Source organism: Natator depressus, chromosome 1 (genome assembly GCF_965152275.1).
Source record: "Natator depressus isolate rNatDep1 chromosome 1, rNatDep2.hap1, whole genome shotgun sequence".
Taxonomy (NCBI): domain Eukaryota; kingdom Metazoa; phylum Chordata; order Testudines; family Cheloniidae; genus Natator; species Natator depressus.
In genome coordinates this window covers 17749260-17774272 of record NC_134234.1, presented here as the reverse complement: position 1 = coordinate 17774272, position 25013 = coordinate 17749260, and the positions used below count along the sequence as shown (strand labels likewise).

Sequence of the window (25013 nt, the reverse complement as noted above, 5' to 3'; positions counted from 1 at the left end):
GTCAAGATGTAACTTGTGGTGAGGCCACACTTGCAGAGTAGCATTCTGGGAAATCAGAAAGTGGTAAATCATGATACCACTTTGAGTATACATGAGAGGGAAAGGTTGTATCTAATACATGGGTCATTATGTATGTGTTTCCCTGCCCTCTGTTATGTGGAATGCCAGGTCTTTACAATTGTACGTGAATACTACATGCTGCCCATTAGTGTCAGTCACAGAGAGAATAGAAACTCTAAATACTACTGTAACTAATGGAGATTGTTCTTTAATTAATGGGTAAAGTGGTAGGTGCCTGTGGTTTTGGAGCAAAGGTCGTGGGTTCTAAGCCTAATGGTGCATTGTGCTTTAGATGCTGACTGTGCTCTTCGTTGTTTGTACTGATTGTTTTCTTACATGCAGAAGATTCCATGCCCCCTCACAGTTGTAAGGACCCACCTCCTCCTCCTCTGCAACTTCTCTGTTCAGTCATTGAAAATCATAACTTGAAAAGAATGGGAAATTTCCCTATTCCGTGGGTGTTTTATTAACATTGAGACTTGTATCATGCTGAATAGTACTTAAATGAGTATCCCTGTTTCCCATTACCTTCAAGGGAAATGCATGTGTAAATACTGCTCAGCATGAATGAAGCTTACAGAATTGGGACCATAATGGTAAGCTAAGATCTCTCTATCGGACCCTTATATGTATATAAAATATGTAAAAATCAGTCAACCTCTGTTCTAAGAAAATTTTACTGAAAACAAAAATTCCTGACAAGGATCTTTTGCTGTGGCAATGGAATGGAATCACACCTATATGAACAAGCATCATAAATAAAGTTATGAAAAGCAACTATTCATAGGCTAAATTGAAATTTTAATTGGGGTCAGGAAAGATATGTAAGTCTATCGATGAAGGCTGCAGCAATGTCAAAACTGATAAAGGTCCTGAGTGCCTGCATTACTACTGCATTACTCCCCTGGATTAACAGCGTGGTGAATCAGACCCAGAGTGTTAACTAGAAACTGTGGTCTTATTTCCATACACCATAAAGTGGATGTCTGCTTAGCATGAGAACCTCAGTGTCAGAGAAGTGATAAGTCTTTCTTTACCTGCACAATAAAGCTCAGGACTTATTGGAACTATAGGTGGAGTCCTAAAACACAAATGCCTGAAACTCAGTTTTTATTTAAAACTGTGATCGCACTCTATGGATGATTAAATTACACCTTGTCCATTACTGTGGCCTTCAGGCGTCCCTATCAATCAGGGCAGAGCCAATCAGAAATAGGCTTCCTTTCTGTCTAGTTCAGAAACTAATGCCACTCTTGGCTCCAGATGTTTCAGCTGATTAGAAGAACAGGAAGTTTACATCTAGGTTTGCTACCACAAGGCCCTATGAATTAAGCACCTGAGAGTGCAGATTTCAGAGTAACAGCCGTGTTAGTCTGTATTCGCAAAAAGAAAAGAAGTACTTGTGGCACCTTAGAGACTAACCAATTTATTTGAGCATGAGCTTTCGTGAGCTACAGCTCACTTCATCGGATGCATACTGAGAGTGCAGAGTTACTGTCAGTGCTCCACCATTCCCAACCTATATAACTGAACCCAATAGTAATACAGTATAACATGCATTTCACTTTGAGGAAATCTGAAATAGTAGTCTGGGATGAACTGTGATATGTTGTCATCTTTCCAAGCGGGACACACAAAACTATACTACCTTTACACACACTTTAGTTAAGAGAAGAGTGGTTTTCATTTCCTTTGCCATTGAAAAATAAGGTTTAATAAGTCATGTGCTTCTTTTTATTAAAGACAGACATTAAACTCTATGCTCTGAGCTGGCATTGTAACAAAACAGAAAGCACTAGACATAATTTTCCTCGCCTATTAACTTTTCTTGGAAGATGACGATCTAATGTTTTGTCACAGTCAGGGAATTTATGGAGTTAACTTGAAACCATATCAGGCTTGGAATTGTCTCCCAAGGGAAATAGTGGTAGTCCCATTGTGTGGGACTTTAAATAGCACCTTACACAACACACTAGAAAATGTACTATGGGAAGCAGGGAGATTGATAAGATGATCCTGTAGGCCTTTACCATCTCCAACTTCCAAATTTGCATGTGTAGTGCACTTAGACTAGGGGAAATTCCAGTTTCAGATCAACTCTGTTCTTTTCACATAAATATGTCCAAATTCAGAGGTTCTTAAATCTGCAAAATTGGTCTGGAGATCTTGCAAGAGAGCAAGTTCTGTCAGGAGGTTTCTGGTATTTCTTGTCTCCAGTCAAATCATAAATAGGAAGTGCATAGAAAAATAAATAATAGAGGAAACCAGTTACCAGGAATTGTTCAGACTCTGGGTGAAGTTTTGACTTGTTTTAATGGGTTTGCCGATCCATATTTTTTATAGTATTAAATAATGCAGAACTGTTATTTTGTTGTTGTATCTTACCAGACTTTGAGCCTGATCTGGAGAGGAGCTGAGCAACCATAATTCCAGCTGAAGTCATGGGAGTTGTAGTTGATCATCAGTCTCCGAATCAGACCATTTAATTATAAAAAAAGCAGGGCTACAGTGTTAGGGTCAGAACCTCAGCAGGTGTAAATCAACATAGCTTCAAGAATCTGGCTCAGACGAGCATTTCCCTGTCCACAGTCTGTGCTATTGTGTACACACTTTAAATTATCTGTCCTGCTGATGGGCTCTGTCGAAGACAGAGGATTTCTCTTGCCTAAAGAAAGTATCTCAATTCTCTTTTCATCTTCTAGAATCAGTGGATAATTGTCCCAGTAACTGCTACGGGAATGGAGACTGTGTTTCTGGGACCTGCCATTGCTTCCTCGGCTTTCTGGGTCCCGACTGCGGCAGAGGTAGGCATTTGTATCTGTTTCAGTAACTTCTATACATGTCATTGCCTCCGGTTACAATTCTCACAGCATGGTGGAAGTGTACACTCATGGTTCTGTTCTTCAAAAGTAAACCTGCTGCAGATTGTGATGGTGCAGTAGAGTGGAAAATGATTGGCTTTGTGGGTTTGTTTGTTTATTACTTGCCATGCTTGTGGTAACCTTAGTGACACAAACCTCTGAGCCCCCCACTCCTCCACCCGGTAGCTGCATGTGAGCAAACAATGAGGATAATGACTCACCAGGAGCTCTCTCTTTGGGAATGTGTTGAGAAAAGGTGGCTTAGAAAGGCTGTACTATTTTTCTCCAACAGTCCACTTTATCTGTGGATTAGCAGGACTTTATAACGATCCTTTGTCCTCCACCATCAAGAAGGTGGTCCTTAAGCACCCTCATCCCTGCCTTTGGCCTCAGAGGTCTCCCTGGCTTACCATAGATGACCTGCAGCAACCAAAGTGTGGGGGAAGACAGACAAGGGTAGATTAAGGCAACCCATGGCACTAGGAATGTGAGACCACATGTGGCCCCACCCCTGTTTTAGGGGGTTGACACAGGCACTGCTCACACAAGGAACCCACCTTCACCCCTACGCCAGTGCTCCCTGTCTTAAGGTTGGTGAGAGGCGTTCCCGAAAGAGAGTGAGCAAACCTGCACCCAAAGGAGCACAGGGCTCTGTGTGAGACTCCTGTTCATATCACCTCCTCACAGCCCAGGGGGAAGGATGACTACAAGGGTCCCTTCCCTTCTATGCACACACAGAGTTCTCTGCTCAGCTGGTTGGGCCCAGTGGGTTTCAGAGTTCACAATCCAGTAAAATGAATGGGACAATTCACACCTCTGAGAACTCTAGTTTCAGGCTGCCTGCAGACACAGGTAGATGTCAGTGTATAAGTTACAGTCAGTTCACATTAGCTTCTTAACCACAAGGGCTAGAAACATCACTGGAGTCTCCATACCTCCACCATGGCATCTGCAAAGTCTCCATCAGCAGATGTACTTAGAGGGGTGGACATCTTAATTAATCTGGTTGTTTTGAGTCCTTCTTATTGTCAAAAAATGCTGTGGCTAAAACCCAGTAGATCCAGATCACACTGTCTGCCTCCATGTGGAAAGGAATATCTGGAGGGACTGCTGCTATTTGTGCATATGTGTGATGGGGCGCCTGCCCCACACTGTGCTCTAAGGGGTTAATAGAGCCCTTGGGAGGCTGCGCAGGAAGCAGCCAATCAGAGAGGGGCTGCGAGGAGCAGCCAATCAGGGCCAGGCTGGCCCATATAAGAAGGGTTGCAGAGCAGAGCAGCTTCAGTCACTCCCTGGAGCTTGAGGAGGGAGGTGGACTGGCTGCCTTGCAGGCTGAAGGCAGCAAGCACCCTGGGCAGAGCAGGCAGAGACCCAGGAAGATAAAGGCAGCTCCTGGCGGGCTGCAGGGATTTGCAGGCTGAGGCTCTGTGGTAAGGGCAAAGAGGGTCCTGGGGCCGGCAGGAAGTGGCCCAGGAAGATCTACTGAGGAGCTGTAGGGGACACAGCAGGTGGTGGCCATCTACAGGGTCCCTGGACCGTGGCCCAGAGTAGTGGGTGGGCCAGGGTCCCCCTGCATTGCCACTGAGGAAGTGACCAGACATTAGGTCACAGTTGCCACTGAGAGAAGTGGCTGAACAGCAGACTGCAGATCTTCCAGAAGAGGGGAGCACAGAGTGTGGCATAGCTGGAGGGCTGTGTCATGAAGAGGGTGCTGTGATCCTGGGAGTGACCTGGGTTCCTGGAGCAGAAGTGATGGTGGCAAGACTCCACCAGAAGAGGGCACACTGGCTAGCAGAGCTAATCCCCAGGACAGCCAGCAGGGGGCACCGCAGCGGTGAGTTGCACCACGTTAAAATGTGTTGTCTGTTGGATTTTCAGCCAGTGCTGTTCCTGCGGTACTTGTTAAGTGGAAGCATCTTGCTGTGAGTCATGATACCAGTGCTCTGGGATCTGCTTGGTTGCCTGTTGGTTTCCAGCTGGAGTTTAAGGTGTTGGTTTTGGCCTGCAAATCACTCAATGGCTTAGGGACCCACCTACCTGAGAGACTACCTCTGTCTGTGTGCTGCTGTGGAGATCAGTAAAGATGATCAGGCTGTAGTTCCATGTGTTTAATTCAGTTTTGGAATTTGCTTTCCAGCTTGGCCTGAAATTGTGGGGTCTGTTATTGCATGCTGCAAGGCTCATCTTTTGGGGGAAGGAACACAATGAGGCCTTATAGCAGCTGGAAGTGGGGATGAGGGGCTGAACCAAGGGGTCATTATTAACTTTTTCCTGGGTGGTTAGTTTTAGCCGCATGAGGGAGACAAGGCTTCTCGATTTATATTGCTGAGCTAGAATGTTGGATTGATCCCAGGGTCTCCTAGAGCAAGGGACAGGGGCTCTTTTATTTTGTAAAAATCCATGCAAACGAATCAAGTATTTTGCAGTGATATTCTCTAGTGCTGTGCTTTACAATGAGTGGTGTGTGTTTGGGTCATTGCAATCGTATTTGTTCAAGGGAATTACCATAATTTAAACAGGAGCACACAAAACCATCCTTAACACTGTGTTTGGCTAGAATCTGAATGATAAAGATTCCACATCTATAACGGTCCAGCTAAAATACATGGTTTTTAAAATGAGGTACGAAGGGAAGGGATTAAAGAATTCCAAAAATCCCTGCTTTCCCTATAATTGTGGGATGCAACAAAGGAGACTTTGCAATCACTGTTGCCTTGTCATTCTCAGCAGCTGTTTAGAGACAATCCTGGACGTGTTCTCACACAGGGCTCTTTAGCACTCTAGCCTTCTCACATGTGGCCTGCAATTTATCTGATCTTGTACTGAGTGATCAACTGTCTTGTCAGAACACATGTAAATCCTTCTCAGCACCTGTGTAGTCTCACAGGTTAAAGGGGATTATTCTTTGTCCTTGTTCCGGAAAACCATGGCTCTGTCTTCTCCCTGTACCTTGAAATAGGTTCCATTATTCAGGGTTCTAAATTTTAGACAGGTGAATGGAAACCTTCAGTCAGGTCAGCTAAAAAGTTAAATTACAGAGCTTCTTTTGTTCTGGGCAGTGTGTAGCACCTAATACATCTTACCCAATTTATGCCTTGTGCTGTGCACATAGATATCACCTTGCAAATGATGCACTTGACACATACTCTCAGTGTACCTTATTTCAGGCAAATAAAACACTGTTTAGTAGCAAGCGAGCATTTCCAAGGTCCTTTCCCTTGTAAATCTCTTGTATTTTAATCAGGAAAATATGTTCCATTGCAGACCAAGCAGGTTTAATACAATGTCAGTGGTGGTAACTTACTATATTGGGCCACTGCTGTCATGATGCTCTCACACACTCAGATTGGCTTGCCTGTAATGAGAGGCATGAAAGCAATACTGGAGAAGCATTGTGATACTATCCTGAGAGGATAGCAACAGATAGTGAGATGATTTCTTTAGCTACAATGAATATCTCTTCCTGTGTGCACTGAAATGCAGGAATAATGTAAAGTAGGGGCATTGTATTCAGCACAAGTCCAGCGGAGGTGGGTTACAATACAGACGGCAGTATTGTATACAATTTCTATATAGTGTTCTTCACTAAAATGTGTTAGTGAGTAACAGACGTGAAAGCTAATGCTTATCCAGCTGCTCTCATCTCGGATGACGTGGGCAAAAGAAAACCGGGATATACACGTGTCCTTGCAGCCTAATTTTATTCAGTGAAGAGAAAATGGAATGATACAGTACTGTGGCAAAGGGGGCCCAGCTAAAGTGAATAGGTTTTGAGATGTGCAGTGTTATACTAAACTATCTGTGCGATCTTGTACAGTATTTAGCTCTTAGTACCTTTTCCCAGATCTGAAGAAGAGTTCTCTCAAAAGCTGGTCTCTCGCACCAACAGAAGTTGGTCAAATAAAAGATATTACCTCACCCACCTTGTCTCTCTAGGTTTTGAGATGGTATTGAAGAGAGGAAGCATCTCATTTCCAGTTAGACATGGCAGTAAAGGAGAGTCATGTTGAGGAGCATAGGGGAGCCCAAGACTGGAGCTGTGGAGTTCGTGAGCACCAAAGGAGCAGGATGTATATTCAGAGAGAAGCATTTTGAAAAACGAGAGGACAGTTTTGAATTTTATTTGGAGATGGAAAAACTAGTGAAGCTGATGGCCATAAAAGGTGGCTGGGGACCGGGCGTTGCGCTATCGTGAACTGAAGTGGGAGAATAATCGGCTGCAGAATTCTGGTTGCATTTCAGCAAAGAACTTGAAGACCATAAAATCAGGAATTATACAGCCCAAAGGTCTGAGGGAACCAAGAGCAAAGAGATTCCAGGCAGACAGACAGATGGGAAACTGATCAGAGAGTGAATCAGGGGCAATGTAGAGTTGAGTGTGATCCATATAAAAGTGTTGCCCTTGGTGTTAAAGGCAGAGTTGAGATACCCCAGAGGGAGAGTATATATGAAGAAGAGAATAGGTCCTTGAGCTATCCTTAGTGGAAGGAAAGAGGGGTATAGTTGGACCCCTCTTTCCTCACCCACATATAACATAGGTACAATATGTTTTAATGCTGTTTCTTTTCCATTTCCCTCAGCATCTTGTCCAGTACTGTGCAGTGGAAATGGTCAGTACATGAAAGGGCGATGTTTATGCCACAGTGGTTGGAAAGGGGCAGAATGTGATGTTCCAACAAACCAGTGCATTGATGTATCCTGCAATAATCATGGCACGTGCATCATGGGGACCTGTATCTGCAATCCAGGGTACAAGGGGGAGAGCTGCGAAGAAGGTATTTGCAAGTTACATTCAATTAGCCTTTTTTGCATTGATTGCTGATCTATAATTACATATGTAAAGACGGTACTGAATAGTTCTGGCACTTAGACACCACAGTAATAGGCACCTTAGAAATATAACAGATGGATGGAACACTAAAATGTTATGTTGTAATAGCTTGTGGTTATCTGTGATATTTGTGCAGTAATTGGGTGAAAAGCCATCAAATGTTTCAGATAGACCGACCTGGTTGAAGGGTCAGAACATCTGATCACACGTTCAAATGTTCTTATTAAAGCATCATTTCCATTTACACATCTAAACATATAATAACTTTAAGAGGGTATTTTTCTGGCATGCTATGCCAGGTGATCATGGTTGCTTACATATATAAAGCGGTGGAGTATGTGAGAGGCCCTGCTTCCTTTCAAGTTAAAAGCGTAGATGTGTTCAGGACATGAATTTAAGCTCAACTTCAGAACCAGATATGATTTCAATGGATCTGCCATAAATTTCTTTCACTTCCCATTAGCCCTGAAACGTTGTTTCCATTTACAGTTATTTTTGTGACTCCCAAGTATGGTGCTGATAAGCACTTTAATTATTCTGTGCAGGTAATCATCCTATCTGCCATCATGGAACATGAACAAGATAAATGTTCATCTTCCCCAGTTCATAACCACCTCTTAATGCAACAGTTCTTTACAAACACAAACAAAGAAAACAAAAAATGGACAATTGTTTCCATATTTGCAAATTATCCCTCTATCAGCCAGTTTTAGAGATCTCCAGAAGGGCCTGATTTTCAGAGGTGTCATAGCTCCCGCTGTGACTTCATTTGAAGTTGTAAGTGTGTAGCACTTCTGAAAATTTAATGCAGAAAACCCCAAAGACAGTTTATTCTGGGTTTAATTCATCTTTCCACAAATGCCAATCCAACCCCTTAAATGGTGCATAGGCTTCAGACATGACCTTTGGACAAGACTGAATGTCACTCCATAATTTACCTGCAATTGCTACAGTGAATATGAGCTAAAGAATCCCCTCAGCTGGTTACTTTTTATACAATGGCAATGAGAATAACCTGAGCTGGATTCTGGTACCCAAATGGCACTTCTTAGAAACATAAAATGAATTCTGGGTTGAGCTTCTGGCATTAGATGGCTTGTGTCTCAGTGACAGTTGGTTGGATACAGTGATGGTGTAAATTGCATGCTACTAAGCCATCTCTTGAGAACTTACCTTGGCTAAAAAATGCTAACAGTGTAATAGATCTGGGAAGCAGAGAAAACTCAAGTTATTATTACTGAAAAGATTTACTAAGTGGGTCACTGTCTCTTCATTATTAAATCATCACTGGTATCTAAACAAAAGTGGAAAAATGGAAACTATTTAAGAGTCAGTCAGATTCTGCCCTCAGTTAAATGCATGAGTAACCCTATTGATGTCAGCGAGGTTTAATGTATGGAACACAGAGCAAGATCTGTTTTTTTTCCTAATATGAACCTCCTTTCCCCAGCCACGTTTGAAGCAGTGGAATAAACCCAGTTCAGTTGTTTTATATTATCACTGTGGCAGGGGACAGTATCAAAGTCCCATTAGGTGGAAACATGAAAAAGAACGAGGAACAAAGAGAACATGATTTTTCTTATGAGGTTTTAGTATTTTTCTATTATACATTTGTTTTTCATATGCAAAATATAATTTGTATTATGCCATAAAGAGGAGTGGGGGAAATGAACCTAGCAATATGCCATGTAGGAAAACTGTAGGATTTTTTAAATCTAATTATATACATTTTTTTAAATTGTGTTTACTTTTTTATTTCTCTTTCATGAAGGGACATCTGGTATTGATTCCTTTTATTATTTCTCAGTTTCTTTGGTGTCGCTTCAATCCTTATTCCTTGTTTATAGTGAGTTTTCTTACTAGTGTTTCTTCTTCCTATTCCCCGCCCCCCACCCCCGTAGAAGTTCAGCAATATGTATAAAACGTCAGTTAACAATCTTACATACGTTGTTCTTTTCACTCTTCTAAAGTTTTATTGCCCCATATTTTATAAGGCATAGGCCAAGCCAACAGGACTTAAAGCAGGGGACGAACAAATTTAAGCAATGAAAAATGAGAAGTTACTTTTTGGGTACTAAATAAGTCTAATAACTTGTATGACCAATGAAGCATATTGGGGAAAGTGTAGTTTCTGCAATAGCATTACTTGCTGCTTGATTTATCTCACTGGCAAAGGTTATGCAGAAGGTTTAAGGTATAAATGGGACACTTTCTAAACAGGAATTAGACAATTCAGGCTGTTTTCCAACCTGTAAAACAAATATATATGCAAAACTCAACTGTTTATGGGTTTTGTTGTGTTTTCTGTGTTTATCTTTATACCCTCTTTCCCCTCTCTTCCTGAGCTAAGTGGTGAAGTTTATCAAGCAGAACTCCCTGAAAAAAGTACCATTATCCTCAAAAACCACCAAAGCAAGAAAAGCGGAGAGCATAAGTCCCTAATCCTGTCCCAGGGTCCTTGCCACAGTGTAGAACACTTAAAGAGAGATGGCTACTGAGGGCAAGATTAAAGTTTCCATTGTTTGTGACATCTTTTGAAAGGGCTCATTTCAACATGAAAAATGGTCTTGGGATTATGATAAATGGGGGGTTCTGACACACACACACATTCCCCCTCTATAATCTTGTGTGTTAGAGCTGAGGAAGCAGAGTGCTGGCCTTCTGTGATGGAGCCTCATTTAAAACTTACCTTTTTTCCCAATCGACCTTCACAGGGAATGATTAATTGCTTGGAGGTAGCCTCTTGTCAGTTAGCCTGTGATCTTTGTTCTCTGTGCTCAAACCATCTGCTGAGAACCTAGGATTCTGTTAGTCTGTTTCCTAGTCTCTTTTGTACTTATTACTGCTGAGCAAGAACAGGGCCAGGGCTCCAAGGGTCTCAAGCTAAAATTGGAACCCTAGCTCCCAGCTCACTAATAGTGGAAGAGATTTATAGGCTCATCCTTTCCAGCATCTTGTGATTCTGAAAGGTTGTTTCAGCTATAAGCAGAGGGCCAGGAACCTATGAAACAGAAAATACCCTCGCATGCCTCAGGATAGTAATTGCTGAGCCATTGCTTGTCAGAGTCAGAAGGCTTTGTGAATCCAGGGAATTTGATCAGAGTAGCTTAATGGGCTGGTGTGTTTCCTTTCAAGGTGTCTGGATCTTAAGCAGGTGGTTGGAATTCTCATTAACCCTAAAGGAAAGAAAACAACCTCAAACTGTCAGTATCTGCTGTGACCACATTGTGTTCTGCTGTATTAGAGCCAGTAGTTGGGCAACTCTGCCCTTGCAACTTAGCCTGACACTTTTTCATTGATCCGCAGGGCACTGCCACCGACAGTTTCAAGAGATGGGAATATTTTGAAGGGACATTTCTTCCTCTCACTTGCCCTATGTGCTTTTATATAAATAAATGATCAGTTCCTCCATTCCTTGTGGTTTTGCATGTTTTAGTTGGTGGATGAAATTCACCCAGGGGCAGTCAGTCAATAGAAGGCCTCTTTGCACCACTTAAATTAAGAGGCACTTTAGTGGTATAGAAGTCTTGTGCAATAGGATCTTCTTAAGTAGGACGCCCAAATGGATTGTCTGTCAACTCTATTAAGAGACTGACCTTATTAAAACTAACATTCAAAAAGATGAAAAATTAAATTTGATTAAATAAAAGTACAGAAATAAAAAGATAGTCAATAACATTTCATCTCTTTCTTCTTTTATATCCTTGTTCAGCAAAGTAAGTAAGCATGTGCTTAACTTGAAGCATGAGCTTAAATCCCACTGAAGTTCACAGGACTTAAGCTCAGGCTTCAAGTTAAGCAAACACTTATGTGTTTTATTAAATCAGGGTCTTAATCTTTATTTCGAAATTTCTCTGAGAAGCCCAAAGCTGAGAATTCCACAACAATGTAATATCTGATTGAGTAACATCAACTTAATGGCACCATTCAAATGCATTCCCATTAAACAGAAATTATGTTAATACTGTCTCAACTAAGATGCTGTTCGTGCCATTCACTGTCACTGCCATTGGGCTACATTGATATCTTGAGAGAAATCCCAGTTAAATTGGAAATCCCTTTCAGTGGAATGGGTTTTAATATAGTTTCTGAAAATTACCCTATACCAGAAAACAACATTTAAAAAGTCCTTTTAGTGTTAATGTGGCATTATACTGATGCTAACAGAACAGTATGAATGTTCTATCTTATTACCAGTGGCTCCTAAACACAAAGGTTAACCTTTCTGTCTACTGGCCCATGCTGATCACTGCCGCTTCTGAGCATCTAGCCATTCATGACTTGCATTAGAAATGGCGGGGGAGGGGCATTTCCATTCTATAGAAATAGATAACTATTTGGAATAAAGATTGTAACCACTGTGTCAGACAAGAGTGTTGTAACCACATATTATAGTACATAAGTGAAACAGAAATGATTTCCATCTTGGGGTTGAGCTGATAGCCCACTTGATCTCACCTTTCATGGAGGTGAGTGGAGGGAGTATCTGTTGTGTAGACAGGGAGGGTGGACATGTGGATTCATATTCCAAGCTCTGTAATGGTCTGAACAAGTTGCTTATTCTCAGTCTCCCCATTGTAAAATGGGGATATGCCTAATTCACAAGGGTGTTGTAAGGCTTAATTAATGTCCATACAGTGCTGTGAGATCCTTGAATGTATTCATAATAATAATTATTATTCCTATGATTATAATACAATAAAGTAAGATGCTATATAGTTGCAAAGTATTTATTTTATTATTATAAATGTAATTGATTGCCTCCAGTTGGTACTAGACATGCTTTATTAGTATGAGCATAAGAATGGATTTCACCATGTAACATTCCTTTGTTTTCGTTTTCGTTTTGTCCTTTCCAGAATCCCATCCTATTTCTCGTGCAGAAATTTCTGAAGTGCAAAGTAGTTGAGTGCTTCCTGGGCCAGGAGCTGTCCTTGTCTCATTTGACTGCACAGCCTCAAGATGCTACTGCATTGTAAACTATAAATATCAAAATGGGTCATTCTGGAACTTTCTATCTCTGCTTTCCCCCCCAATGTAGTGGACTGCATGGATCCCACTTGTTCTGGGCGAGGAGTGTGCGTACGGGGAGAATGTCACTGTTCCGTTGGCTGGGGAGGAACAAATTGCGAGACACCAAGAGCTACCTGTTTGGACCAGTGCTCCGGACATGGGACCTTTCTGCCTGATACCGGGCTCTGCAGCTGTGATCCTAACTGGACCGGACACGATTGCTCAATCGGTAACTGCAGCAGTGACTTTTTTAAAAAAATTATAAAATTAGCAGTTGGGTCTACAAACATGCACTGCGAATTTCTGGGTTAAACACATGTAGGGCATGACTGGAAGCATAACTGCTATCGCTCGGCCACACAAATAATTCTGCTTCTATTGGTGAATTTATAGTAATAGCCCCATTAAAGCTCCCTAGGCATACTATTGTTCGTTATATTGCTATGAATTTAATTTACAGGTTGCAGATAGCTGCCTGTTGTGTTGTTAATTCTTGATAAAACTTTGTAGCCTCCAAACTTTGTAGTGTTTGGGGTTTGACTAAAGAATACTTAGTAATCTCACAATCATATAACAGTGAAAAGACAATAGAACCATTAGAGATGGCAGTTCTGCTTTGTGTCTGTTCTCCCTCTAGTGTTTGCATGAAGCCTATGTCTACACTGTGTGGTAAGTTGACCCACACTACGCAACTCAAGCTATGTGAATAACTCCTAACGTACCTTAGGTCGAGTTACCGCGGGGTCTGCACCACATAGGGTTGATGGGAGAAACTCTCCCGTCAACTTACCTTACTCTTCTCATCGGGGGTAGAGTACAGGGGTCAACTGGAGAGTGATCTGCTGTCAATTTGGCAGGTCTTCACTAGATCCTCAAAATCGACCACCAGTGGGTCTATCTCAAAGTATTGATCCCGGCTGTAGTGTAGATGTAGCCGAAGTATGTCGTAGGCTGTGAACTAGAGAATAAGCCTTAATGTGAAGAACTGAAGGCACTTGTAAAAGATCATGCAAGAAGGGACAAAAATGACTGCAAGTATTTGAAAGGTGCAAACACCTACCAGAGAGAGCATTTTTTATGTGACATCTCCAGGTTTATTAACAAATTGGAGCTTAGACTTCTCATTCCTCAGCTAAACAGGAAGCTTCTTGGAAACGAGCAGTAGGTATCTGAAATAGAGACTCAAGAAAAAGATACACAGGCTTTTTCTCTCTTCTTTTAAGAATAACCCAGTCACTAAATGGCACCCTGGAAATACCATATGCACGTTAGTCTGGAACTCTGGAGCAACAGTCTGCTTGGCCGTTGTTCTGTATTGTGTTCACAAATAAGAAGTATAAAGAAGACAGCTGCAGACCACATCTGTAGTGGTTTCTTTACCCTATGCAGCTGTTGAGGAACTGAACCACAAATACAGAGTATAGTTCTGAGCAGTATTGTCAAGCAACTTAAATGAATTTGTAGCAGAGCAACAAAAAAAAACTCTTAAGAGAACTGGAAGGATTGATGTGGGAGTAAATATGACAAGTTGAATAAATAAGAATAGTTTAGCTAAAGGATTACTGAAGTGTGTGGCGAGTACAACCATGTTGACTGTCTACAAGTATTTCAAGAGTGTAAACTCCAAGGCTGGGGAGGAACTATTTAAGGTGGTTAATGAGGGTATAACCAGGAGTCATGGGACATAATTTAAAAAACTGACATCTAGACTGAATAGCAAGAAAATCCACTTACAAGTGAAATCGACTCAGTTGAAGAATATTCTCCCAAAGAAAGATGTGGAAGTCCGTTCACCTGTGACATTTAAAACTAGATTAGCCAAAGCTCCTGCATATGTAGTGTAGGGAACAATCTTGCACTGGCATGAGGACAGACTGGGTGATTTACTCTTTTTTTTTTTTTCCCCCAGCATTGACATCTTTGATTTCTTATACTGAAACATATGTAAGGGGGAGGGGAGAGGAAAGCTTTCAGCAGTTCTGCAACATGATTCACAACTGAATTCTTCTTCTGAGATTACATAGCGGTTTTAAGATTTTAAGGATGAGCATGGAAAATTTTTGCTTCTACATGCAAACATGCACACACCCCTCCTTTGGTTACATATGACCACCCATAAGATCATATATAAACCTTTGCTTATGCCACATTCATAAATCCTTGTAGGGTAAATTTTCTCTGGCAGAGGTTATACAGGAGAAACTTCAGCAACATCACTCCAAGGCTTCATTCTTCATAGAACCACATGTAACATTAAAGGTATTGTGCATTGCCTCACAGCTAAAGTCATTTATAAACACCCATTTATAACCTGGACCTCTCTAGTGGATTGATGCCTGAATTCTGAAGGACAGATTTACTCACCGAATGAGTGAGAGATTAAAATGTAGTGTGAAAGAGTATTAGTATATGTAAGAGCACGTGGCCATAACCAAGAAGATGGCTCAAATTCTTTTTTTGTTTCTTTGGTTAAATATTTTTTATAGTTCTATAATATAGAAACAAAAAAAACAGAAAAAATATACAGACTAGGGGCTGTATTCTGTGGTCAGTCACACTAGTATAAAACCCCAATGCAGCAAAACACTGAAACGTGTTAAATCAAATCCCTATTCAGCAAGGCAGTTAAGCATGTGGTTAGGACCCAATGAGATCCAAAGGACTTTGGCTGCAGAGACTGCTAATTCCTAAGGATAGCGTTTTTTCTGAGGCACCACACTGAGGAACATGGGGTGAAAACAGAGAGGGTGATTAACCAGTGGAACAAACTACCAAAGGAAATGGTGGATTCTCCATCTCTTGAAGTCTTCAGATTAAGACCAGATTTCTTTCTGGAAGAGACACTTTAGTCAAACACCGGTTATTGCACTCAACACAGGAGTAACTGAATGCACTTCTATGGCCTGTATTATGCAGAAGGTCAGACTAGATTTATTGGTCCCTTCTGGCCTTAAAATCAATGACTCTCTAGGATTAAATAGGTAGACTCAATCTGACTTCTGTGGAAGTCTTGGGCCACAAGGAAAGCATGATGAGATGCTTAGTTCTACACGAGTCAGCAATATTGTCGAATGATTTGTGTTGCTCTGTTGTATATTTAATGGTAGTTTGGAGTTTGTTTTTGCTGGTGTATATAAATAGTGCAGTACAGTTTGCAAATTCTGCCCTGTCCTACATGTTATGGGAAGAACAAGGACCTTAATGGCTTGTTCAGTGCCATATCTTCTGAAGTCTGTGCCAGCTGCAGGAGCACTCTTTGGAAGGGCAACTGCCACACTCAGGCCATTAACCTTTTAGAGGGGGAAAAATGCAAAACACATCTTAAACCAGTCCTTTTCTCTTTTTGTACTGGGGACAGTCATTCTGGGATCTCTTTCTTCCCAGGCAAGCAGGCAGTTCATTTCCCTCTGCAGGAGGATCGCAAATCAGTAGTTCTGCTTCTCCTGGGAAGGGAGGTAAACACGGGGATTCCCTTTTGATAGGGTCAAAAGGAGAAGGAAAACAAACCCAGACAATCCCTTCCTTCTCAGCAGGATAGCATAAACAAACATAAAGGGGTCCCTTTGCAGCAGGGTTCAGCTAAACAGCTCGCTGCAGAAGGGAAAATTTAGAAACCATGTATCAGGGCCTCACTAACTCTCTACACTTCTTAATGAGCCCCAGCCAAGGGCCCTTCTCCAAGCCTGGCAGCTAATGCAGTTTCATAGAGCAAGGTCTCTTAACCTCTTTGTTGTCTAGCCTGGGAAGGGAGAGATGGGGGAGGCACCTATAAGCTGGTGTTTTATCACAAAATTGAATTTGACATGCAGTGGACTCCCAGTTTTCTAAGCTATTTAGCCATCATCAAATATGTTTGGATAATCAGGATTCAGCAGAACAGGGAAACATGGTGGCAGTTGCTTGAAAGTCAGATCCAAGTTATGGAGGGTCTACATAATATGGCTTCCACTCTTCTTGTAAATCTTTTGATATTTATTCAGATCCAGTTTTCCCTGAGAAATCTGTTCTGCTTCTTGATGGAATTCATTACATGTTATAAAATGAAAAGGGTGAGAGATACTATACTATCTTATGTATCGTGTATTTTGTGGGTAGCACCTTCCCAGAATCTTAATATTTAGACTTCTAGCATTTGTATACAAGCACTTATAAAATACTGTTTACTGTCTTCATGCAATGTAGTTGAATGGGACTCGTTTGTTTTGTTTTGTTTGTTTTCTCTTCAGTTCCTACCTGTGTTTTATCAACTTCTGTCTTCTTCTCTTTACTGGGATATAGAGTTTTCCCTTCAATAAATCCTCCCATAAGGGAGGTCTCTGTCTGAACCATGTGCTCCTCTGCCACCCGTTGGCTTTCCCCGAGCCCTTAGTTTAAAAGCTCCTCTATGACCTTTTTAATTTTACATGCCAACAATCTGGTTCCCTTTTGGTTCAGTTGGAGCCCATCCTTTCTGTACAGGCTCTTCCTCCCCCCAAAGGTTCCTCAGTTCATTATAAATCTAAATCCCGCTGCTGAACAACATCATCTCATTCATGTACTGAGCCCCTGTATTTCTGCCTCTCTAAGTGGCCCTGTGTAAGGAGCTTGGAAGCATTTCAAAAATGTTAACAAGAAGGTCCTGGACTTTAATCTCTTACCTAGCACCATAAATTTGGCCTCCAGGACCTCACCTACCTTTCCCTATGTCATTCATACCTACATGTACCATGATCACAGTCTCCTCCCCAGTACATAAGTCTATCTAGATGTCCTGAGAGGTCACCCAGCAGGCAATTCCCCAAGAGGTTCTCCAGGTTATCACAAACCCAACTATCTATATTTCTAAAAATTGAATTCCCCATTACTTTTACCTGCCTTTTCCTAATAATAGGGGTCCCCTCTTCTGGAGGGGTAACCATAGTGTGAAAGGATACCATGACATCATCTAGAAGGAGGGACCCAACTATGGCAATCATTTCTCTCTGCTCCAGCTTGATATTCTCCTTCCCTGAGACTTTCATCCTCCTCAATGGCACAAAGGCTGTCAGATTGGTGATGGGACCACTATGCTGTGTCCCTGAAAGTCTTATCTATGTACCTCTCTGTCTTTCTTAGCTCCTCCAGTTCGTTCAATCTTTCTCTGTAAAATGTGTAACGCAGTGATTTGCACATTGTTTCCTGTTCTCTAGCTAACATCTGTGGGCTTCACTTGAGACATCTAAAACTAGACTGTAAAAAGCACCAATAAAAATGATGCTCTCTGGTCCATTTATTTACTCATGTAGAGTTGACATAGTTAACAATGACTGCTACACATCGACTCGCATACAGTCAATGGACTCAATTTCAGTAACTAGAACATAATTGACCCATTGACTTGAATCCGGAGTTGGCGTCTGTCACAATTACTTGAGACTGTTACATCTGGACTGGGCAAAGCAGTAAGAAAAATTACGCTGTGTCTATGGCAATCCAGAATTGATAGGGGGGGACATAAAATCAATGGTCATGAAGTTGTGTGGTGGGAGCTGGGGCTCTTCTGTTCCATTCCTACCTCTGCCACTGCCTAACAATGTTATTTGGGAGATACAGCTTGACCTCACTGTACTTCAGTTTCATCTTCCGAAAAATTGAGGTAAAAATGTTGCAAGGCTTAGTTACTAAAAGTTTGTAACAGGTGACAGAGCTTTTTACTGACCCAGCCTACTAGAAACCTGCAGTCCTGGGCCAAAAGGGAAGGGTGGTCGGGGAAGAGAGGAGACAGACAGACAGAGACACAACCGACCTGAGGAGTTAGGTCATAAGACGTCCTGGAGGGAAACAATAGACAAGTGTAGGAGATAAAGGGGCAAGTTCAGATGCTAATTCAGAACCTGCATTCTCTGGTGAAAAAGAGATGGATTGATAACATAAAAGTGTGGACAGGAATGGACTTCGTAGAGACTCAGGCACTTACACACAATCGTCAGGGGTGGAGATAATTGGTTGATTGCTTATCAACGACAAATGCGGTTATGGGAGTAATGGTGATGATGATTCTCTGTTGAGGGCAGGCTAGGGACTTAAAAGCTGATGCAGAGCCCATTGAAGGCAATGGAAAGACACCCGTTGCTTTCAGTGTTCTTTCTTTGTCCTTTTACAAGCACCCTGAGATTATTGGATTTAAGAGTCTATGTAAGGTGAAGGTATTATTAAAATATTGATTGGTTTCATTTATTATAGTTGAATCATACAAGTTAGCCATTCAACGACCTTTTGGGCAGTGGGCTAATTGTTTTTCTCCCACCTCTGACTTGTTTGGTTCATTGAAATACACCTCTACCCCGATAAAACGTGGTCCTCGGGAGCCAAAAAATCTTACCGCGTTATAGGTGAAACCGCTTTATATCGAACTTGCTTTGGCCTCGAGCATTTCCGTTATTAATAGTCACTTCCCGCCCCTCCCACTCCCTGTCCCCTGACTGCCCCGACCCCTATCCACACCCCTGCCCCCTGACAGGCCCCCCCAGGACTCCCACATCCTATCCAATGCCCCCGTCCCCTGACCGCCCCGCTCCCAGAACCTCCAAACCATCCAGACCCCTCCCCCTCCTCCCCCCCCATCCCCTGACCGCCCACCGAGACCCTCTGCCCCTTATCCAACCCCTCGGCCCCGGCCCGGCACCCTTATCATGCCGCTCAGGGCAGCATGTCGGAGCCAGACACGCTGACGCGCTGATCCGCAGGGTCACGCAGCCCCACCCTCCAGAGCACTGCTTTACCGCGTTATATCCGAATTCATGTTATATCAGGGTAGAGGTGTACATGTATTTTATGTAGTCCAATTAGGAGAAATGGAGAATAGGAAAGAGTAAGTTTAAAAGAAGAAAAGCAAATAAAATGTCTCTTTGTTTTTCCTAATGGCTTTTTCCATCAGAGACTGCCGGGGATTATTACAGACAGATATTTTATGTATACACACACATACACACATGCATGCTTTTCTTGGAATATCAGCAGCTCTAATTATTTTATCAGACAGTGTCATATCTCATTGGTCAAACAGCACCAGGATTAACACAACATGTGTGAAAAAAATTGATTCCCCCAGGCTCAGTGGTGTCAACCTTACAAAACAAAACCTCATGTTAAACTCACATTATGCCCAAGGCCACCAAAATAAAAATCCGTCTCTGCAAAATGCTTGCGTAATTCCACCTTTAAACCATCATTCCCTTCATTAAGGAGCGAGAATGTATCTGTATGAGACGGATGTTACATCAGCTGTCGCATAAAATAGGCCTACACATCACTGCAGTGCAGAGCTATTCATGCAGTGCCCAGGAGGGCACTGGTTTGCCTTTTTGCCTCTTTTTGGCTCCAAGATACATTGGCTAAAGCAAAAGAAAAAAATCCTGAGTGATAGCCCCTGAAATTGATAAACTTCCATTCGTTTCAGATCTGAATGACTTAAAAAGAAGATTTCAGGCACTGCTGCATTTTCAGAAACTGCTTTAAATGATCCCCCTTCAACTTGTAACTTGTTCATCTCACTACTCTTACAGCCCTCCTGTCTGTAAAACTCTCATAGAAGGCAATAGGACTTTGCTTGGCAAAAGGGCTTCAGAGATGGGCCCTGAAAGATACTGTCAGAGTCTGTTCTGATGCAGAACCAGTACTACAAGCCTACCCCGAAGATCTTCCTCCCATTGCTTTCAGTGGGTGTTCTGCAGCAGTCAGGATTTCAGAATTAGGCCCTACATAATCAAGACATGCTGATTCGTGTAGCTCTGAACCTCCCTGTTTAACTATCTGCATAGAAGCAAAATCTCCATCTGAGAGAACAAAGCAGGTTCAGCGCAGCCAAGTTATATTTGGCTCTGACTGGCACTTCCTCCCCCAAGCTGAGGCTAACTTACGCCACTGATGAGCCAAAGCTGCTCTGGGGAATGGTGAATATTGTGCATCATATGGACCAGCGGCCCTGGCTATAGCTATGAAAAGGTCAGTCAGCACAGTCAACCAAATTGTGGTAGTGTCCTTTGTGAGTGCTCTTCAGAGGAGAAGAAACAAAGGGCTTCCTGCACCCTCTGTCCGCAATATTGAATGGTCATAATTGGCCCTTAACCTGCAGCCTGAGAGGTTCTCAAAAAGGCAGGAGATTTTCCTGTCTTTTAAAACTCAAATAGGTCACTTGCTTACAACTGAAAGCCCACCCTGAGCAGCATGAACGGCAAACCTGTCTGCACCCACCAGTGACTTGGTGTCAGGAGTCAGATTTGACCACTATTGCTTGATACTCTCTCTTGTCTAGGGCGCTGCTGAGACGTCTGGCAGACTGAGTATGTGGATGCAGCCAGCACTATCTCTGTGATCTACCCTGTTCTCAAATCCAATTGGGATGTGTTCAAGAGCAGTTTGAGACAGTTCTTCTCCAGTTGGGGTGATCAGATAGCAAGTGTGACAAAACCAGGACTCGGAGAAGGGAAATTGTTGCCTGTATAAGACAAAGCCCCAAATATCAGGATGGTCCCGATAATATCGGGATGACTGGTCGCCCTGCCTCCAGCACCTCACTCACTTTACTCAGCAAAGGCAAATTAGACATCAAGTGGTAGATGGTCTAGATCAGTGGTTCTCAAACTTTTTTTTGCATGGCCCACTTGAAAATTGCTGAGAGTCTCGGCGGACCACTTAATGATCTTTCCAAACATTGTTTGTACCATTAGCTAACTATTGTAAAGCGCTTTGGATAAAAGCACTATATTAAAAAAAAAAAGTTAATAATAATTAACATTTTTTTTCTACACATAAAAGCACACAACTCATATTTTAGTATCAGTAGACTTACCTTTCTAATGCGATGGATGTGCCCTCTCTCCCACGCCACAGCAGCCACAGAGCTGAGGCTGAGAAGGAGGGCCGTCTCTCCCCAGCAGACGCAGCCCTGGAGCTGGGGAAAGTCTCCTTTTTCTCTGGCCACTGCAGCCCTGCACATCCTAAATTCCCCCCACCCCCTCTTCTCACCCTACTGCCCCCTCCCATCTACCCCCTATTCCCCCAAGGCCCACCTCACCTTGCATGTGTGTCTTCTCCAGGGTCCAGGCACCTAATTAGGTGGGTGGCCCTTCATTCTCCTGTGTGCTGCCGCCCAGGCACACATCTTAGAGGGAACTATCCACGGACCACCTGAATGGAGCTCCCGGACCACTGGTGGTCCATGGACCACAGTTTGAGAACCTCTGGTCTAGATAATATAGTCCTGCCGTGAGTGCAGGGGACTAGACTAGATGACATCTCAAGGTCCCTTCCAGTCCTATGATTCTACGGTCAGGTCAGTTACATCAAGCAGAAGTTTCTTGAGCTCTTTTTGGACAATTGCTGGCTTCTGTCAGAGGACAGCTCCTCTAATTCTCTCCCTCAGTGGTCACTAGAGCATGAGGCTGCTGACTAGAGCAGGGTGGAGAAAGGTAATTCTGCATCTCAGAGGATTTTGACATTTGGACATTTGACATTTGGATTTGTTCCGATTTGGAGCCCAAACCAAACACTTTAAAATTCTCAGTGAAAGGGAGTGAAGCTTCCGGGCAGTCTGCCTGGTGGCTACCCCAGAGCCACAGACCCTGGAAGCCTTGGGGAACACCACCTGGTGGGCTGCCATTGACCCTGGAAGTCCGAGTTGCCAAGGAGCCATGAGCCTGGCATCTTGGGAGCTTGCTCTCCCAGGTTCCCCCTCAGACCTCTTGACAAGCTGTGGAGGAGCTGAAAGCCACAGCTCCCAGGGCTTCCAGACTTCTGGCTCTCCTTCAGACTGCCTGGCAGACTGAAGATAAGCCAGGGGCCTGGAACCACTGGCACTTTGCTCTTCTCTGCTGCCAGGCAAGCTGCAGAGGAGCCTGGTAGCTTGAGAGCCAGGGCTTCTAGGCTCTCGGCTTCCCATCAGTCCGGTTTCCCACCAGCTTACCTTCCTGCCTCCTTGGCAGCCTACCCAGTGTACTACTGTAACTTCATCAAAATCAAACTGTCTCACCAAAACATTTTACGTTCCATGAATGGCACTTTGTGACAGACAAACCTTCCATTAGAGAATTCCCAACCAGTCCTTCTGTTGAGACTTCAGGCCCCCAAGGCAGGTGGAGCTGGGTTCCAAATGGTTGGCCTGAATGCACGAATCACTAGGCGGGATTCTCTAGGCCTGTGTTATGCAGGAGGTCAGACTAGATGACCAGAACAGTCCCTTCTGGCCTTTAAAATCTCTGGATGAAATTCCTTGGTTAAAACTCCATGTAGATTAATACTATATAGATACACTATTATTTCATTTTGTATGTGCACTTAGAGCTTGTTGAATAAGCACATTTTTATTAATCAGAAAACAAGTGACTGTATAAAAATATACTTTAAATCGGATTAGTTTTTCAGCAGGGAGAATACTTTTCTTCCTGTACTGGGGGAACTCCCATGGATGCCTATGGACATTGCATAGAAATTTGGTGTCTGATCCTTCATCACTGATGACAGGGAACTTTATTGTTCATGTCAGGCACAGGTGCAGGATCAGACAGTCAGCAAGGAGAATACACCACACTGCTGGTAAAGCCAGGGAAGCAAGCGTTCTGCTTAAGAGACAATATGTTACTATGGAGATTGCAGAAGGGCTTGATAAGATGTCATGCAGCTTTAAAGGAAGCAAAAAGGAAGAACTGGAAGACTCAGGATTAATAATGGGGTATGGTTCAATGGACACCAGGGTATCAGTGACTGAAAATCATTACTATCTAACTACTGTTTCGTGATCTGTTTGAAGCGATTATAATGTGCACTGACCGGTTATCAGTAGATTGATGTCCACACTGTAAAAACCGCCATCAAAGTTGGCACTAATTGGTATCCTTTTAGCAGCATTAGCAGAGAGGTCAACATTTGAATGGGCCTTGGAGAATGTAGTACTCCCTTTTCCCATAAAGGTGATTTTTCTAGGTCAGGGTTGAGGAATATTAGCAGCATGGGGAAAGGAGGAGGGGAAGCTTTCAGTGCTGCTGTTGGTGTATACCAGCTGTGTGGGTAAATAAAGGACTCAGGGAGCTAGTCTGTGTATAGGTGTAGGTGTATTGATCTGGCATCTTTCACCAAAGCTAAATTTGCAGTATGTATTTATTTAACAAAGCAAAAAGAATGATAAAAATAATATTAAAAGTTCCAAATTGCAGAGAAGAAGCTTACCTGCAAAAAATACGCTCGCAAACTAAGTTGTGCCTGATCACACAACAATACTGAGATCTGAGCAATGAAATTACAGTTGATTCTAGCAGTTGCATCGGAGCATAGTTTGTTCAATTTTATTTGTGAAACAAAACCGAATTGAACTGAAATTTGGAAGGGAGCAAAATGTAATTCTTACTAACGACAGAAAGGGTGAGCAAAATGCTTTACTGCTATCAAAGTCGTCTTATGCTTGTGGACAGGGAGAGGAAATTAAATTTAGCCCAGAAAAGAATCCCTGTTAGGAGCCTCATTTATGCAGTAGGAATTGTTCCTGCTCTGGGAAGCTTTAACCCACATCCCAGAAAAGGCTAAGATCCAATTAAACATCAAAGGCTCAAATAAAATCCTGAAGGTTGGAATATTTATTTTTATTTAACGAAAGTTAACCCCAGGAATAAAATCCTCGGAGACGTGGCATTTCATGCCCAGCTATCCGACAGTAAGTGACCATTTAAAATAATGTTCAGAATAATAAATTTAGAAAAGATTGACAATGGGGAAGAAGTAAATCGCAGCCATTTGGGAGAATCTGTAGACCATGTGGTGGTCAGCCCCTCCGGATGAAATTAGGGTATAGAGAATCTTATAAATGTTGCAGACGTTTGGGAGCATATATACAGCATGTTGAAATTGCTCTTGGAAATGTGATTTGTTTTTATGACCCTCCTAATGTCTCAGTTGGTAGTACTGCATGTTATATAGTTACATAGAATTTACTAGACTGGCTTACAGCATTCATCCACTAAGTCTACTATCTTTTCTCTTCATGGGAATCATGATCATTGTTTGTATTACTGTAGCACCTAGAGGCCCAAGCAGGGTTCCATCGTGCTATTTGCTGCCTGTCCACCCAGTAAGAGACCGTCCCTGCACCAAAGAGTTTCTAATCTCAGTAAACAGTTGAAGGAATTACTATCCTCACCTCACCCCCAACCCATTAGGCAGGTGGAGAAGTGAGGCACAGAGAGATGAAGTGACTTGTTCAAGGTCACATAGAAAGTCTATGGAAGAACCTAGAGTTGAAC

At 42.6% G+C, this 25013-nt stretch overlaps 1 protein-coding gene across 2 annotated transcripts in view; it reads left to right on the top strand.

Annotated features, from left to right (window-relative positions):
* TENM4 (teneurin transmembrane protein 4) overlaps window positions 1-25013 on the top strand; it is a 2219108-nt gene that overhangs the window by 2037244 nt on the left and 156851 nt on the right. For both annotated transcript variants that reach the window (XM_074955672.1, XM_074955678.1), the window contains 3 exons: window positions 2763-2864; window positions 7502-7696; window positions 12794-12994. In XM_074955672.1, coding sequence (XP_074811773.1) covers window positions 2763-2864; window positions 7502-7696; window positions 12794-12994 — 498 coding nt within the window. The remainder of the gene's footprint in view (window positions 1-2762; window positions 2865-7501; window positions 7697-12793; window positions 12995-25013) is intronic.